The 17,921-nt window shown below is 41.8% G+C and overlaps 1 protein-coding gene across 1 annotated transcript in view; it reads right to left on the minus strand.

Annotated features, from left to right (window-relative positions):
* The window catches only part of LOC119650737 (nucleolysin TIAR-like), a 360,280-nt gene that overhangs the window by 303,725 nt on the left and 38,634 nt on the right, over positions 1-17,921 (minus strand). Inside the window, exon 2 of the mRNA XM_038053800.1 lies at positions 3,358-5,208. Within this exon, the coding sequence (XP_037909728.1) occupies positions 3,358-3,459 (102 nt within the window). The 5' untranslated portion in view covers positions 3,460-5,208. The remainder of the gene's footprint in view (positions 1-3,357; positions 5,209-17,921) is intronic.

Raw genomic sequence — 17,921 nt, forward strand, 5'->3', positions numbered from 1 at the left:
GTGGGTATGGTTTAGTGGTAAGAGCCTAAAGCTGTCACAATGGAAGGTGGCGGTTCAAACCTCAACTTGATGCAGACGGGTTTCTACAAGTCGGATACTATCCAACTCAGCTATGAATTAGTACCTGGCTGACGAGTGTGCCCTTTGGACGGCTCACTCGTCAGCCATCTTTGGAGAGTAAACTTCACTGTTTGGCGTCGCCATATCGCTTATTGTGTGACAAGTTTGCGCGCCGACCGAGTTATTCATCATTAATAGCATCCGGCCAACGTTATCCGATGATACGAGGCAGACAGGTGTTCACGAAGGCTCCCCATGTGGTACTCTCATATAGAAACGCAGAAAAATCATTAGCACGAATCAGTCTTAACTTGATCTTAGTGTTGAGATAACGCCATTTCCAGATTTTGGCAGGCAGCGCAAGCGGACTTGGAGCTGTTAATGCATCGGACAACATCCAGTTCAGCGCCACCGTCGGTACAAACCACGCTTGCTGAATATACAAATTGATCAATGACACCTAGCATAAATTCTACCCCCGCGGAGATCACTTGCTTTTTCTCCAAATCGAAATGGTACAAGAACCTGAAGTCATAAGGACGATTGCTTGCTTCGAACCTGCTACAAATTCACAACATCCATTATTAGTGGAAGGATCAGTGCCGTCTAGGCTAACAACATTCTATCCGAGGACCACAAGAGCTGCAGAGTTAAATGGAGAGATTGCAAAAGGCAACTCATTGTGAACTCGGATGTTGTAAAGCGTGCACCTAGAGATCAGAGAAATTTGTTCAGTCTATCTGTCATTTTTGAAATTCTGGCCAGTTGATGGTTGCGAAAATGTTGCTTGCCGATTTCCTAAATATATATCACAAAAGATCCATACCATGAAATCTTATCAGAGCCCATCCACATATAAAGAGACTTTTTGCAAGGGCCTTCCTTTTGTTTGGTTGAACCTTTTTAATGGTCACTGAATGATGCTAGAGGGCATGGCTGCGCATTTATACATGCACTTTGCGCGAAATGCGAACTAGCACACTCATTTTTCTTCAATGGCGCGACAGGCCAAATCGGCCCTTGGCCTCCAGGTTAGACTTCCTCCAGCCATCTCGATCCTGCCTTCGCGCCCTCTATTTGGAAAATTTCTGCAGCTTTTTACTGATCTCGCTCACTAAGTCCTCCCACCGTTTGCGTAGCTTACCTACTACGCCGCGTCTTTCGAATGTGCCTATGAATACGCCGTTAGGTATTTGCTTGTCGTCCATCCATTTTACGTGAGCGGCCCACTGCATTTTTCGTAGCTTCACCACGTCCGATGCTGCTGGGTCGTCATATAGCTGGTGCAACTCACCGTTGTATCTAATTCGCCAGTCAGATCCGTCTTTACATTCGAATGTGTGGATGAAGTCTTCTAATGCCTTCATTGGAGTCTAGGCTTCACAACCATACAGTAGCGCAGGCCATATTATGATCTTGTAAAATTTTTTCCACCGAATATAGTCATATTGGGTATGAAATAAAAGGTCTCGATTAGTACCCCAACTTTAACATTTTTTGGAAACGCAGGGTGAAAGGACGAAACTAGTGATTTTTTTAACGAACCCAAACCGAAAATTTGAAAAAAAAGATCATTAAGATGCTTCTCTACGGTGTCCAAACCTCAAAATACTCTCCATATTGATATATATTCAAATTAAGTTAATAACAGTATATTACTATGTTATCGGAGAAATTGACCAGAAACTCCCCTTAAGTTTATCTTAGAGTTATAACAAATCGGGAAACCGGAAGCTGGGCGCTTCAGGTATGGAAGGTTTTGTTTGCTTCTCCTGTGAGTATATTTGAGTGTAGAACTATACCATTTGTACGTAGCCCGTTAAGAATATGCATTTAGCATATCAGATTTAGTACTTCGGGTTGTAAGTTTACACGGTAAAGACAATTTTGAACTATTGTAACTTTGTTACTAATAGTATGATTTTAATCAAACTTGGAGATAATATGCTCCATATTATATTTTATACTACTACCAACTTTTATAACTCTGGGATAAACTTCAGAGGGGTTTTACTCAATTTTCCCAAAAATATGGTAATATACTATTATTAACTTAATTTGAACAGATATCGATATGGACAGTATTTTGAGGCCTAGGCACCATATAGAGGCAGTCTCATGATTTTATCCAGATTTTTCGGTTGGGTAGTTTCTGAGAATGGCTGCGTTACAGAAATCATCACTTTGCACCCCTCCCACTCCCCGCCTTTTTAACAAATCTCAAAACTAAGATCGGCTTCGAAAAGTACTAATCGAGACCTTTCATTTGATACCCCACGTGACTATATTTGGTGGAAAAAATTGTACACCCCCCTTTTACATGTATGGGGACCCCCCCCCCCCTAAATCTCAACGTAGGAGAATATCCCTCCCTGCATGTCTGGGGGTCCACAGGTCCCACCTTTTCACCAAATTTCGTGTCAATCGGTATAGCCGTTTCTGAGAAAATTGCCTGTGACAGACTGACAGACAGACATACAGACAGACGGACAGACAGACATTGAACCGATTTTAATAAGGTTTTGTTTTACAAAGAAAACCTTAAAAATGTGATATCCCCAGGTTTGATCAAAATGGTACAATTACTAATAAAGTCACAGTAGCTCAAAGTTATGTTTTTCGTGTAACTTCGCTACACCCCAAAATAACAAATATCAATATCACATCACATTTAATGGGTAATTTGATATGCTAAATATACATATACATCACGGGCTACGTACAAATGGAATAGTTCTGCACTCAAATATACTTACATAAGAAATAGACAAAACCTTTCACACCTGAAGCGTCTAGCTTCCAGTTTCCCGACTTGTTTTAGTGAAAAATCGAACTATTAACTTTGACCAAATGGGGGACCCATTTGGTTAAAAATGCATATTTTGTTAAGGGGAAAACCACATTAGAAGGACTATTTTCAAGTTTACTTTTAAATTTTTTTTGGTATGAAAAAATAACTGGAATTTAATCAAATTTGGACATTATATTAGCCATATTCTAAGCATGGTTCAAAATTAGAGATGCAGATGCATCTTTAGTGGGGATGAAATTCTAGCTTAAATTTTCACCTTCTCATTGCCGCCGAAATGTGTAATGAATTATGTGAAAAGCTCAGAAAAAATACATAATAGAGTGAAAAGGTAATTTTGTCGGTAGATTAGCTTCATCAGTTGAGCGAAATTGGACCTTCGTAGGCATTCTTCACTTTGTGCTTCCTTTTCTAACCACAAACTGTAACCAGTCTCTCTACCATGATAAAAACGAATATAGCTAAGCCGTAAAAAATCTATTACATACCTTTGGATTCGGGTTGATAGCGGAAATAATCCCATTGGTGGTGGTGGCTGCGGGTGTTTGAACGGGAATGAATCCCGGAACGGCGAATGGTACAAGCAACATAGATGTGGCGGCCGCGGGTGCAAGGCTTGTGGTGGTTGCTACACTGGGGGTGGACAACTCGAGCTTTGGCGGCGGTTGCCTACTGCAGATGGATGATTGATGACTTGTTGATTGGGTCCTTAAAGTTAACGGATTTACGTGCGATGTACAAACGTTGTGATGCGAAAGAGGCTGAATTTGTTGTTGCTGCTGTAGCTTCACTTGTTGACACTGATGGCAGCCACTGTTAGTGACGGCGTCAGGAGCAGAACGTGGTATAATATAAGGAGCCACGGTCGAGCGTATATTAGACGTGGGCCGTTTCGAAATCAACGACGAAGCACCCGGCGATTTGGGTGCCCACAACGAACAAGGCACTAACCCGACTAAGCGCAGCCCCACGGGGCTCGCCTCGGGTATCGTTTGAGATGTTATTTTTGCGCCAAGCGAAACTCTCGTACGAATATGTCCTCCCAATTAATTCAAAATGTTACTACAAAATGCAATTTGGCCTAAGCATTATACAATGTAAAAATTTCAAAATAAACTTGGAAGTCCAACTGAATTTTCAGCTATAAGCTCCGAATATCTCGAACTTTCAAACGTCCCAAGGAACAAACACCTCGAAAAGATTTTTTTAAAGCGACACAAGAACGAAAGTTTTAACTTCAAGTTTCGAATTGGGAGTAGGGTGCCGAAATTCCAACAGACGATGACGCCCAGTATTTCCCCGGCTTAATCAAAAATACTGTATAAAAAATAACGTTCAGCCGCCGCTATTGCAGACAAATAGCTGACCCGGCTGGTTAGCAATTAGTTTCACTCAACTGCACTATTCAGCGGTAGTGTGCTGCACCGGGACACTGCAGAAGAGACGGTTCTGACGTCGACGACAGCATGTATATGAACCCTAGCAGGTTGTCCCAGCTTCCCTGCTTATCCTATTCTCTACGCCTGCTGTATCCTTGCGTATATACCCGCTGCTAAATTGTAATATAACAAACTACAATACAGGGTATTGTGGATACTAGCTGTGTATCACAGAAAATTGTAGAATTTTATAGAAGTCCTCGTCGTTGGTCGATGGAAACCAATTTTTCAGCTCAGCGCACTTTAATTTAAAGAGAGCTGTATCTCGTTTAGCCTCCGGCCAGCATACACTGGATGTGGTCTCTCTATAAATAGACACAAAGTCCACAAACGAGCAGAACAGTTTCACTTTTTACTTTTTTGTTATTCATTTTTCCATGGAAAAAAGGATCAACATGACTCTGAGCGAGGGCGTTGCAGAAATCGCATCATCAGAGAGGTGAAGATAGTTTCAGCTGCACCGCATCAGTCCTTCGTCCTAACGACTCCTACGTTCAATTCACCAGGTCCATGAATTTTATGATGACTATGAGGTAAGTATGACTGGAAAAAGCAGGACACAGCCGGCCGGTGATAAGGACGATAAGAGTGATGATGATGGGACGATCCTGCTCACAAAAGATAGTAGCTTGTTCTGCTTGGTCTGAAATCTCCTTTGGGTTCCCTGCTGTTAGTAGAACTTTTTTAATACTTTCCTAGAATTATGCCGAGTTCAGTCGATTGGATGAGTTGAGTTGATATGAACTGGAAGGAAGGACGCTTTGATGTGTCAACAGGACACCCAGTTAATGTTGCATTCAATGTTAAATCGTTTTTGTCCGTTCTCATAACATGTCCTTTCTCCTGAATTGTAGTGTTGCTCATTTGCTCCTGGTAGATTTACATGTGCAAATGATGACACTGAAATGATTGAAAGGAAAATAAAGGTTACTTGAGGTGTTTTTTTGTTTGATATAAGTCATTGGGAAAGTAATAATTATCTTCATATATTTTTTTAAATATGGAATTCTGAAAGTTCATTCAAGGCTTTTTGTTTTGCAAATGAGGCATTTTCGTCAGAAGCCTAGCCCGATTTGCTTCAAAGTGAAAATTCTAAGAAACTGGACCTTGACTCTAAAGTAATTTGAACCAGAAGAAGAATTATAAAAGACACTATACTAAAGCACGGAAGCTAATACAAACATCACCCCTTGATATAAATGTTAGTGAAAAACGGTAATTTGCAAAGTTATTCAAAATTGTTTTATGGTATGGCCTAGCCTACATCTTCGGCGTGGCTATGAAAACCTAGCTAGTTCCGGTTATATTATTAATACTGAGTTAACGTGCGTCTTACAGAGCATTTTAAGCCATTCCTTAGATCGCGGCAAGTTGTGAACAAAGCCTTCAGGTTTCATATTTACATACTTCATCACAAAGTCGAGCACAAGCGTCCATGATCCATGGGATTTCAACTAGTTGCAGTTACGGGTGAGCAAATAATCTAATTCGAATTGTTAGTGATTAGACAACGATCCTATAAAAGTGACACTAGCCAAAGCCATGATAAAGTGAAAATACCTTTCCAATCTTGTTCCCAACTAGGCTATCCAATCAACATCATTAAGGAAGCAAGTCTATCCAGAGCCAAGGTCAAGACATAATTTACCTATCTAAGTTTCATCTAGTCAACACTATTTAGGCACCATATATGCTATTCAAACAACGTCTTTGAGAGAACGACTTTAACTAAGTTCACGTAAGCGATACGCAACTGGCTCGAGTTTCCAGGATTTCAAGCAAGTTTTGTTAAAATTTTGGGCATCAGGGTTAATTTCCATCAAGACCTTTTGCTTTCGTTTAAAATTTTCCGACTTCTGGGATATAATGTTAACCTCATAATTGTCCGAAAAGCTTGTACTCATCGTTAACTATCCTGTGGCGCGGCAGGATTCGTGGCATTCGAAATTTATTTCGAATGTTGTGAATACCAGCGGACAGATGATGTCACCGGCGCTCTCCACTCAGTTCAGACCTCGCTACAAGAGTGAAGAGCAGAGTAGGTGACGAGAAATGTCAGATGCTATTGAGAGAAAAGTGAATTCCGAAAGGGACAAGATGTCATTAAATTAACAAAAATAAGGAGCACCAGTTGTGTCGTTGGATATAGTGAAAGGATTCTATAAAAAGTTTTTATGAAATTCACCCTTTGTTGAAGCATTGCAGTTCCATTGTTTTTAATAAAATAAAATGAAGTGTTGTAACATTGTTGTTCTTAACTTCTAAAATCCTATGCAAGGTAATTCCAGGACGACCCAACTGACATCCTTCCTTAATGAGTTACTTTCGCTTTCTTGGTCAATACGTCCACAGGTATCTGGCCCATGCGTCAGCGTAGTTCTTCAATTGTTATGATCTTAAAGCAAAAAATGAGCTGATGGAAACTTGTAGTTACAAGTAACTATGATGGCCACTTTACATGTATTACTTCCATACGCTAGAACAAAGAGGTGTTGAAGAAGTTGCATTTTCAGATTTTGGACAGAACAGCCGAGGCGAATTTAGTGTTGTTATTGTGCCGCACTTTATCAAGTTCAATGTCTCCACCAGTAGAATCTTTCTTAGTGTTTTGGTTCAATTTTGGTTACCGATCAGGCTAAGAACTTTAATTCTGTTGAGCGGAAATTTCAGTCTGCTTCGCTTGTCTCACCGTCCAAGTCCAGAATAATTTAACAGTTAAATTCCGGGTACACTCTCTATTCACGCCGTCTCCTTGAAATAAGTCAAAAACAGTCGTAGTGGTGATACAAGCTGCTGATACTACTCCCCAGTTATCCAGAAGGAAAACGAATCTGCTCTCTGTCGACCAGGCTTTCGAGGTTTTCCTTAATAGTCGCTATGATGATGACTTTAGTAAATATTTTCGCCGTTGCAGCAAGCACAGAAATAATATTCTAGCCCTCGCACTCAAAGCGGCTTTTTATAAAGTTTCGTTTGTAATACAAAACGTTATTAAAATTGATTCAATGTCTACCTCTTGATCTGTCTGCATTTTATTCTCAGGTGTCCAATTTAAACTTACACAGGCATATACGGTATCTTCTATTCCCTGTGAGAAACTGGGTGAAATTATTATTGATCTGCCCATGCTTTCTTTCCAGCCTTGATGGAAAGTATCAACCTGTAAGTCCAATCATCCGATCCCTCCCTTTCGGCTTTTTTACCTACGATAAAGGGGAAATGTACCTGGCATTATGTAAGTTCATCATCTGGTCGGCCAACATGTCATCAACTGAGACGGCCGTGAAGGCAGAATACACCAGCGCTCTTTCCGAAACTGGGACTGCGTGCAGCAAAATGGAACTCACCACTCTGACTATGAGCAGTCTGCGATTATGCCGCGACCTTCCTACGTTCGACATCATCCTTGCAAGATCCATACCGTCTTTTCTCTACAAGTGCCAGCCCAGCGCTGTCTAACCATGCCTTAACAGCACTGATTGCTTTGCTTCAGTATGACTCAGTATAGATGCTTTGTGATCATAGCCAGTGCTATGTTGTTGGCGTAACCCACCACTGTGGCTTTCTTCTAAACCTAAGGGATAAGTACATTATTGTATATGATATTCCACAGGAGTGGTCCCAGCATAGAGCCCTGCGGTCCAATCGCGGAGACAACCTACTCCTTGGGTCTGGCATCGATGTCATACCAGATCGTTGTCGCTGTCGCCAATAGCAGCGAGATAAATGGGAACACGAACCGTCGCCAGTGACTTTTATATAAGATTTCAATTGACCAAATTAAAGTATTCCTCACGTTCAGGCTCACCACTACGCAATATTTTCTGGTACAGCCCCTTCCGTGAATTGCATTTGCGACCAAGCCACTTTTAATGACATCAACGATCAATCTGCCGATCTGAAAAGTCTCCTTGGTTCTGGACGATCGGGAGTAATCTACTGAAAATTACCCGCTTCAACATTTCCCCATAGTGACCACAACACATATGGGTCTGCAGGAGGTTAGCCCAACTGGAAGTTTACCAGCCTTCGGCAGTAGTGTCAACTTCAGCCGCCTCCATAAAGCAGGAAAGATCCCCCCAAACATACACGCTCAGCGAACATATCGGGCTTACATTTCAGGGCATGAGGGTCTTATCTCGCTATAAAGTCCAGACCAGAAGCTTTACTCCCACCTATTCTATTGCAGATCGCCAGCAGTTCGTCTCTAGTGACTGCCGGAATAGACGCCCCCCCCCCCCCCCACCCATCCAGCGACCCGTTCGGCTGGCTCGGAAGATCAAAGACTGACCAGTTTTACAATTCCATCAGTAATTGAGTCTTCTACTGGCGAATGAGGATCTCCAAAGCATTGATATGCCACCAGCTTTAACAATGTATTGTGAATCATGGAGAGCTCTTTCCGAGGAGATGCCCGCTTCGCTAGCCTAGTCTAACCACACCTCTATGAATGTTTGTTCATCCATTGCTTTTGTTGACCATCTTGGCGGTCTTTTTGATTTTGGTTTTCGACATACGGATTTCCTGCCCTGTGACTTCCTTCATAGTATATGGCTTTTGTTGGCTTTCTTCAATTGATACCAGAAATATGTCCATGCGAAGGGTAGTGAAAACCACGGGTTGGTGGAGGGAAATATTGATGGGGCAGGATTTGCTCGACGGCAAGTTTGGCTGCCGAGTGGTTTGGACGGAAAAGTAATGCTCACTTTTAAACGGTTCTCCTTGCTACGGTCTTAACGAGACTTAAAGCACTTTGGTGCCTGCTTCAATGTTTTGGAACATTCCTCTGGGCTATGAACTTGGTCGAAACACACGCAGCGGTAAGTGATGACCCACCCGCTGGTAATGTTTACGTTGCAAAACGTCTTTGCTTTGGATTCACCCGAAGCGCACTATGTTGTGCTAAATTTCTTTCATGTTTTTTGTGTTGTCCTCATCGAAGGTGACGTCAAAGCTGACAAGGCATAATTCCCATTAGAACTAGACATTCATGTAGAGTGACTTCACCAGCCTAGTCCGGTCTTCACCAGAATTGCTCTGCATTAGCGAAGTGAACTAAGGATCTTATATTTATTTCAATTTTAGGAACATCTGATTTATCAAATACAATGGGCAACTTTGGACTTGGCAATTACTTCGTACCATTTTCCACACAGCCAATGCGATCAATGTACGAGGATACTATCAGATTCTGTTCAATATATCCTATTTCTCTCACGGCATTGCTGTTGGAGAAGATCTGGCACTCCCTAAACACATTAATTATTTACAACACTACATAGTTTACACATAATCATCTGTTGAGCGGTGGTGAAACTCTCTGACTAGAAAACTAAACAATCCAAGATACAATACCCCCTCCTGCAAGCCCGAAATCATTCACTAATAATCAAGCCGCGAAACGAACATCCGCACGTTCATATCCAGGAAGCTCCACTACCCGAACAGCAGGAAAGGGCGCAGCGCAAGGATACATACTCGTGCACTGCGCTGAGATTTTCTGTTTGTAAATCAACTGGCATTAGTGGTGCTCTTTGAAGGTCTAATGAAATTGAATAATTTATTGAAGCGAAGAAAGGGCCTCTTTGTCGAGCTTTTCGCATTGAATTTTCACCGGAAAAATTTGAAAGTGAATTCTGCTTCCGTTTCCATTTCAACCTTGGTATGCCCTCGCCATACCGCCGTTGCCGCTGTCGTGTATTTTGGCCTCGAAATCTTCATCACGGCCCTGGCGTAGCATACAATTCCCAGCTGATTTTCTCTTTTCCAGAGCCCATAATTAATTCATGACTTGAATCAAACAAGGATAAGTCGGAAGTACATATTTGATAAACAACATCCGACCTTTTGTTGTGAGAATTCGCTGAGCGGTGGGAGGCGTGCAACGACGTACGTGCGATATGAAATTGAAATTGGGCAGTTGAACAACACGATGATAAAAGCTGATGAATAGTAAATGGACGTCAGGGTGAACGGCATGTGAGAGATTTAAAATGAAATCAATTTTTGTACGTAAGGGGATCGATGCCTACTAAAATATTCTAAATGATTTGTTTTCCTACGTAGACTGCAGAGACCGCAATAAAGGCAATGAATAAGTTAGAAGTTACCTGCTCCTAGATGGAGGTCTCAACAAATTAATGCGCAGAGTATGAATACCAACCATTTCAATTTCAGTCAGACAAAAACCTCCAGCACTTTCATGGAATTGATTTAACTGATAAATCTCGAAAGTTCGCGGGGTAGAACTGGTTGCCATTTGGCCAAAATTTCATTGTTTCAGCAGCAAAAGGTATGAAGTACCCAATTATTAATTGAGCAATACACTTTTACAAGAAATCTCTTTAAGTAAAAGTTACTATAATACTTATTGTAGTTTCAAAAATAGGGAGGGGTGAGTCACTATGGTCTGCATGGCACACACTCAGACGACTCACTATTAACTTAACGTATCTTAATTCGTGTTGTAATTTGTGGGCTAGCAACCTAAAAATTGGGACTTCTTTTCTTTCTAACGGAACGTTACGTTAGGGAAAGAACCAACTCATCGGTTACGACCTTTAGTTATTGCACAAAGAATCTAATGTGTTTTTGGAATACGCGTATGCGTCTTGGCAATAGTACTGAGTATTATCTATGAGCTGGTTTCAGACAGGGTACTTACTGCGAGATTCCAAAATGTAGAACGTATCGTACAGTACTATACACTGATGAAGACTTCCATAAAGTGAAGAGTTCGGGTTTAAAAATTAAGTTTTCCCTGCCGGACGTAAAAGGCGACCAAATGCGCGAAACGGAAATTTTGGAATCGAATAAATACTGAAACGACAGCCAGGCTTTGGAATAGGACTGACCTCGCTGCTACGATCTCTAGCTATCGAAAATGGCAATTCCAGCGATATCACATGGACATTCTGGGCCTAAGAGAAGTCAGATGGTGAGACCCTGGAGAGTATGTCTCTCCCTCTAGCGGCACTGTGTACTCTTTATACTGTAGGAAGTGGTAACACACGCAAATTCCGTATCAGACTGCATCTAGTAACTCCCGCAAGGCATGCTCGCTTGATCGCGGATTACGGAACATTACAATTATGCAATATTGCACACCAATGGATATTTCCGATTTAGTGGAGCTCCTGCACATATGTAGTTCGGTAGAGGTTCGGTAGAGGTATGTAGTTCGTCCTAAGCGTGACGTTGTGGTCGTGAAGGGTGATCTGAATGCCAAGATGAGCTCTGACAAACCATTCTGTGTGTATGTTTTCGAGGTGGGGTAAAGGTATAGGCGCAAAGCCCTCAGAACGTGATGGTCCATTATACTCGACACTCCGGATTCGCGGCATTCGAAATAAGTTTCTGACATCTTTTTCGTATTTAACAAAGTTCTCGTATTTAACAAAGTTCAATACACAATTTCAAAAAAGTACTCCTATTATAACTCCGAGATATTAGAAATTATACTGATTTCCGTCCGCAACTATTTTCTTTCTGCACAAAACTCAATCTTTTTTCTTATTATTATTATTTTTTCATCTGACGTTTCTCGTCACCTACTCTGTTCTTCACTCTTGTAGCGAGGTCTGAACTGAGTGGAGAGCGCCGGCGGCGTCATCTGTCCGCTGGTATTCGAAATGAACTTCGAATGCCGCGAATCCTGCCGCGCCACAATGTTATCATCTTCAGCTAGAACACATTAGCACCAAACTTCTGATGTTTAGTGCGCACATAGGCGTCCAAACTCCTCACAGTGTGGACGTTCATAAGTCCTCATTCCGACTTGTTAGCACTGATGAAGGGAACAAGTGGCTCCCGAAATATCGGTATTTGCAAGAATAAATATATACACCAGCGAAAAAGAAACAGCAAGTTTTTTATTATTTCAAATAATTAATCGTTGGAAACACCGCAAAATTACACTCAGGCAATGTGTTGTTGCAATGATTTGAGGCACACGGCTTATGAAAATTTGATGTTATTATTGCATTATTATTATTGGCACCGCCGACATAGAATCTGAAATGCAAGATTGAGGAAAATTGACTCGTAAACAGTTGACCTCCAGGAGTTTGTCGAGAACTATTGCCGCCATAGGACGGCATTAAGAAACTCAAAAAGTGTCAAGAGATCATGTGGTCATACACCGAGGGCGAATCATTTTCGCGAAATTGAAATCACTCGAGATAATCTAAATGAATTTCTCAGAAAGGTTAGGTGCCGGCTAGGAGGGGGAATCAAATCGAAACTCCTGCGGTGGGTCTGCAACGTTGATCGGTCCTAGGTGTTCAGCGTAAAGCGAGTAGAAGATCGAATCCATTGAATTGCACGAAGATTGCCAACAGTTCTCTTTTAATACTATCGGTAAAATCGTGCATCTTCCTAATTTCCGTTCGGTTCCCACGGGCTCTGTGACGGAACCTGGATTTTTAAAAAAAACCTTATTAAAATCGGTTTACCGTCCGTCTGCCCGTCACACGCATTTTTCTACCCAATTTGGTGGAAATGTGGAAACTGTGAATGCTCACGCATGTAGTGAGTTACATCCTTTTAATTTAAGGGGGGTCCCCGTACACATACATGCAAAAGGGGGTGTATTTTTTTTCATCAAATATATTCATGTGGGGTATCAAATTAAAGGCATTGGTTAGTACTTTTCGAAGCCGGTCTTAGTTTTGACATTTATTGGAAAGGTAGGGATTGCGGGGGATTGAAAGTGATCATCATTCTCAGAAACTACCCAATCGAAATATCTGAAAATAATCGAAATACCCTCCATACCGATACCTGTTCAAATAAAGTTTATAATAGTACATCACTATAACTTCTAGTTATTGAGAGGAAAACCCCCCTTAAGTTCACCCTAGAATCATGAACAACCACAATGTAGACTACAGCATAGAGCATGATCCTGCAAAATTTGGTGAAAATCGCACACAAAGTTGTACTAGGTCAAAGCTGTTGCTTCTGTGCAAATTCAAGACTATAAATGTCAATATCACTTGAAAGTGGATATTTTCACATAATATATGCATATATTACGTGCTACATACTAATGGGACAAATGCACACCCAAATCTCTTTATAAAAGAAATACACAAAACCCGACTTGTTATAAATCTGCAAATCTTGTTGGATGCCGGTTGCCTCTGAAGCTGATATATTCACACTCGTATTCATCGAACCAATTTGAGTTGCAAAAAGGCAGACTGGCTGCACGTCTGCAGCTGGGAAGTACAACATAACATATGCAAATAGCAGGGTTATGCTGCCTATCTGCTTGACTGTTATAATGTCTGCACACATATTTGAGTCTCCAGCGTTCTTTAGGATATATGATTGTTTTTCATGACGATCAGATAAAACTTGCCGGTCCCAATACATGTTGTGAACTGAACTACCGACTAATGCTTGCCATTTAAATTGGTAAACCGGTTATGTTTCCGTGATCAGCCCATCCTTGTATGCAAGCTTACATAAATCACTATGTCCGCCTCAGCAAAGAACTCGCTAGCACACAGCCATTTGTTCGACAAATGGTGGCCAGAGCCAATTCAATTACCACGCATTGACTGAAGTTCCTTTCATCGACACCCTCTTGGTCAGAACTCACCCCACCTCGAGGACTCCAACATCGATCCTTCAAGCAAAGTGGAGTCAACTCGCAATCTGCCTTACAACTGCCGCATGCAAGGTGTTCGCCAGCTGCAAAAAAAAGCGAGTAGCGAGTCGACTAGAAGATAATATTGTGCCACAATGTCAATCACGATGTCACGAGTCAGGTTCATCCGCTCCACTCTAGAATTCGGGTGATGCATACGGAACTTGGACATCGTAGTCCGTACCGCTCTTAGACTTTCGCCAGATCAGTCTACGTCCAGGACAATATTCCGAATGCGTACGCCAGTGAAGGAATAGCGAATACATTCAATGCGCTTATTTTATTCTTCTCCGAGAGATGCGATTACAACACACGTCGCAGGAATTCGGACAACAGAACATCCTTCAAATTACTAACTCGTACATGGGTTAACTGTAGAATTCCTACGTACTTGTAGAAGTATGTTTCGGTCATAGCTTGGGTATGGAAGTCACCAATGCTATGTCCGCATGCGGCTCGTGATAACCTTTACGGATGGCTTGGATTCGACACTTGTCTAATAAAATTTTCATTCGAATATCATAGCTAAATATGTCTATCATTCGCAATAACCTTCTATGGTGGTCACCAGTACCAGAAGACAGCTTATAATAATAATAATCGTTGGCGCAACAATCCATATTGGATCAGGGCCTTGAAGTCTGTTAGAGCACTTCATTCAAGACCGAAACGGTACACTGCAGTATACTGTAGGAGGCAATGAGGTCAGCATTGCGTTCGCCCGAGAATATTACCCTGATTTGACTCAGGTACTCATTCACAGCTGAGTCGGCCGGTATCCGACGTCAAATAATGATACAAATCCCACTGCCAGCAGGCTTCCGTACGATAGCCTTATGCTCTAATCACTCAGCTCTACGGACATCCGGATACAGCTTGATGACATTTAAATACAGCTCGCACTTAGCAGGTAGGCCATACTTTATTGCGAAACCATGACTTCTAGTATCATTCAGTTACCATGAAGGGAGGTTCAGTGCCAGATAAAACTAAAGAGAACTCAATAAATCCCCAGGAAAATGCTTCTCCGGATGCGGATATGTTTTGTGGTGTTGGTAATTTCATGGTACGCCACCCTGCCATGACTAACGCGAAAAAACTTTATTTGTTTGGGATCCATGCAGTACAGATGCAGGACATGGACAGCGGAATGCTATTAGAAACCTTGACGGAATCTATATAGCAACTAAAGAGACTTCTTTGGCCTCTAGTTGCCTGTCCTACAACTCTTTGCAATCCTTTCATCCAAGGCGTCAGCGCTTCCACTCCACGGCCAGAATGTTGTTCGTGTCAAGGTCCAAAGTGACCCTTTCACTAATAATGGACATTATGACCATGCAGAGGGTTCGTAAATAAGTAATCGAGTTTGTGCCTACGAGGTCCTGCACAGTGTTCCTCTTATTGGTTAGATAGGTAATCCATGCAGTGAAGAATGGTTGTAATCCCTCAGGCCAAATAATGACCTGAGTTATGTTATGTATCAACCGGCCATGTACATTGGTGAACTTTTCGCATTAGAAATTATGCAATCGATTCACCCTCTAGTATTTCGAGGTGTTTATGGCTCGCCCAATCTCGTCTTTGTTAACTTCCGCAAAATTCATACCCACCATAGTGACATAACAAGTGCCTTCAGGGGTAATCCACTCAGCATGCTGGAAGGTTTACTCCCAGAAAATATTCCTTTTTTTTTGCTTCTGTTACCGAAAACTGCACTGTTTGGATGCTCTGGGATTCGTTGAATGATCTGTAAAAGCTCCGCCTGTTCCCCATTCTGAACGCGTGTGGAGTAACTTTGACGGTGTCATCGCAAACAACATAGGACATAAAGTTCCTGCCTAGGATTTCAAGTATGGGTGTCACACTGTGGATGGCATAGTTCCTGCAAACATTCTGCGCTTTATTTTCCATCTGTCTGCTGACTTCCAGTGCTGGTCTGAGTCAGCCTAACGCGCAAGCAAATCTTTTGAAAGCGCCCCAACTGCACCACAATACACAGTGGAGGTCCCCTTTTTGAGATTTGTCTCGAGCCGGACGGGGAAGAAGAGTGCTCCAACGAGTATTGAAACTTTTCTCTACAGTGCGGCATGTTGTTGATGCCAAATGTCTTTGCTTTCCCGAGTTCAGCTTCTTCTCCACATATTTATGTTCCACTTGTTATAAGGAATAGCAACATCAATAATATAAGCGGAGCGACCCGTATTGCCAACTAACAACACGTCAAGCTTGCTGTGCGGGGTATGGGGAACTGGACATGTTCCCGTGATCAGGCCATGCTTGTATGTAAGGTTTTGATGGATCACCTTACATACTTGTTCGTTCCATTACAGTGGAGCTAGAAATTAGATGGTCCATCGTCACTAACGCCGAACCACACATTCTGCACTGACCGTTCTCCAAATGCTCTTTCATTATGTGTGTTTTATAAGCTCGTCTTCCAGATCAGGTTTCGTACACGGCAATATTCCAACAACGTTCCGAGACCAGAGCATCCTTCAAATAACCAATTCGGTACTTGTAGAGGTCTGTCTCGGTCATAGCCTCGATGTGTAGGTCACCAATACTATGTCCAGCTCGCAGCTCGTAGTGACCTTTGCGGACAGCTTGAACTCGACATTTGTCACATTCAAATTCCATCCGAATATCAAAATTAAACATATCTATTGTTCACAACGTCTGAAGTGGTCATCAGTACCAGGATAGAATTTGGTGTAATCTGCGTACATCAAGTTTTTCACCTCGTACTTAGCACATAGACCATAATTTATTACGAAACCATGCCCTCTAACATCATTCGGTGGCCATGAAAGGGTTGGGATGCCACCCTTCTATGGCTGTCGCCAAAAACTTCATTAGTTCCTGATTAGCGGTACAGGATGTAGGAAAATTTATTTCAATATTATTTTTAGTTACCATTTAAATCTTTTAGTTCTACTTATTTCTTTTTCTTCAATATTTCTTCGCATTTATATGACTTTTTTTATATATGTGTATCTGCATAAGCATGAACTATGATTTCTAACGAAATATCTTTGATTTGAAAACTTTCCTTTACCCTCTTCCTCTCTAAACCCGCAGACCTCATACTAACTACCGGACTTTCTCCAATATAATGGCCTAAGGAGGTCAAGGCAGGAAAGGAACCTCACAGGCCACGCCTTAGTATATATTTAACGCAGGAGAAGCATCGCTGAAGATGAGATCCACCGCGGATCTTCCATCTCGATCGAAACACTCGGGCATGGGGTTTAATGGCTTCACGAACGCGGTCGAGGCGTTATCTTTTCTGTTTCAATTTCCAAGTTTAGCTTGCATGTTAATCTTTGATTAGGTTTGCGCGATATCCCGTGTTTCTTTGATGTTCTGATACCGCATCCACGCATCAGTAAAAAAACATGAAGTATTTGTAAAATGGCAGATGAGGAAACTAAGTATTCAAAGGACTCCCCCATTTTTCTGTGCTTTCTGTGATCAAATTTCAATATTTGCAGGCGGACCTTCATGGTCAATTTCGACAAAATTTTATTATATTCTTGGAATAACTCTCCCCGTTAGTCATCTCATCTCCGGCCACTATCTTCGACCATCACCGAATTACATTTTGTCATTACATATGTTTGTTTGATTCTGACTGGAACAGTTTGGGATGTCTAGCTACATTTAGACTCCGCCACTTGTCCTTATGGAAAGCTTGTTCCCAGTTTTTAAAAGCAGCATTAGTCAACAACAACCAAAATATCGACGAGTTGGAGGTCCCGCCAACTGAAGACGATGGACAAATTCTGCCACCACAAAGTATAGAAGAAACAGTCCGTGCAATTCTTCGGCTTGAAAATCATAAACCGCCAGGAGCTGATGGAATTACAAACAAATCGGTTAAATATGGAGGCGACTAACTACACCAAGTGGTTCACCAACTGATACTCAAGGTGTGCGGCAGCGAATCAATGCCTGACCC

Source organism: Hermetia illucens, chromosome 3, assembly GCF_905115235.1.
Source record: "Hermetia illucens chromosome 3, iHerIll2.2.curated.20191125, whole genome shotgun sequence".
Lineage (NCBI taxonomy): Eukaryota > Metazoa > Arthropoda > Insecta > Diptera > Stratiomyidae > Hermetia > Hermetia illucens.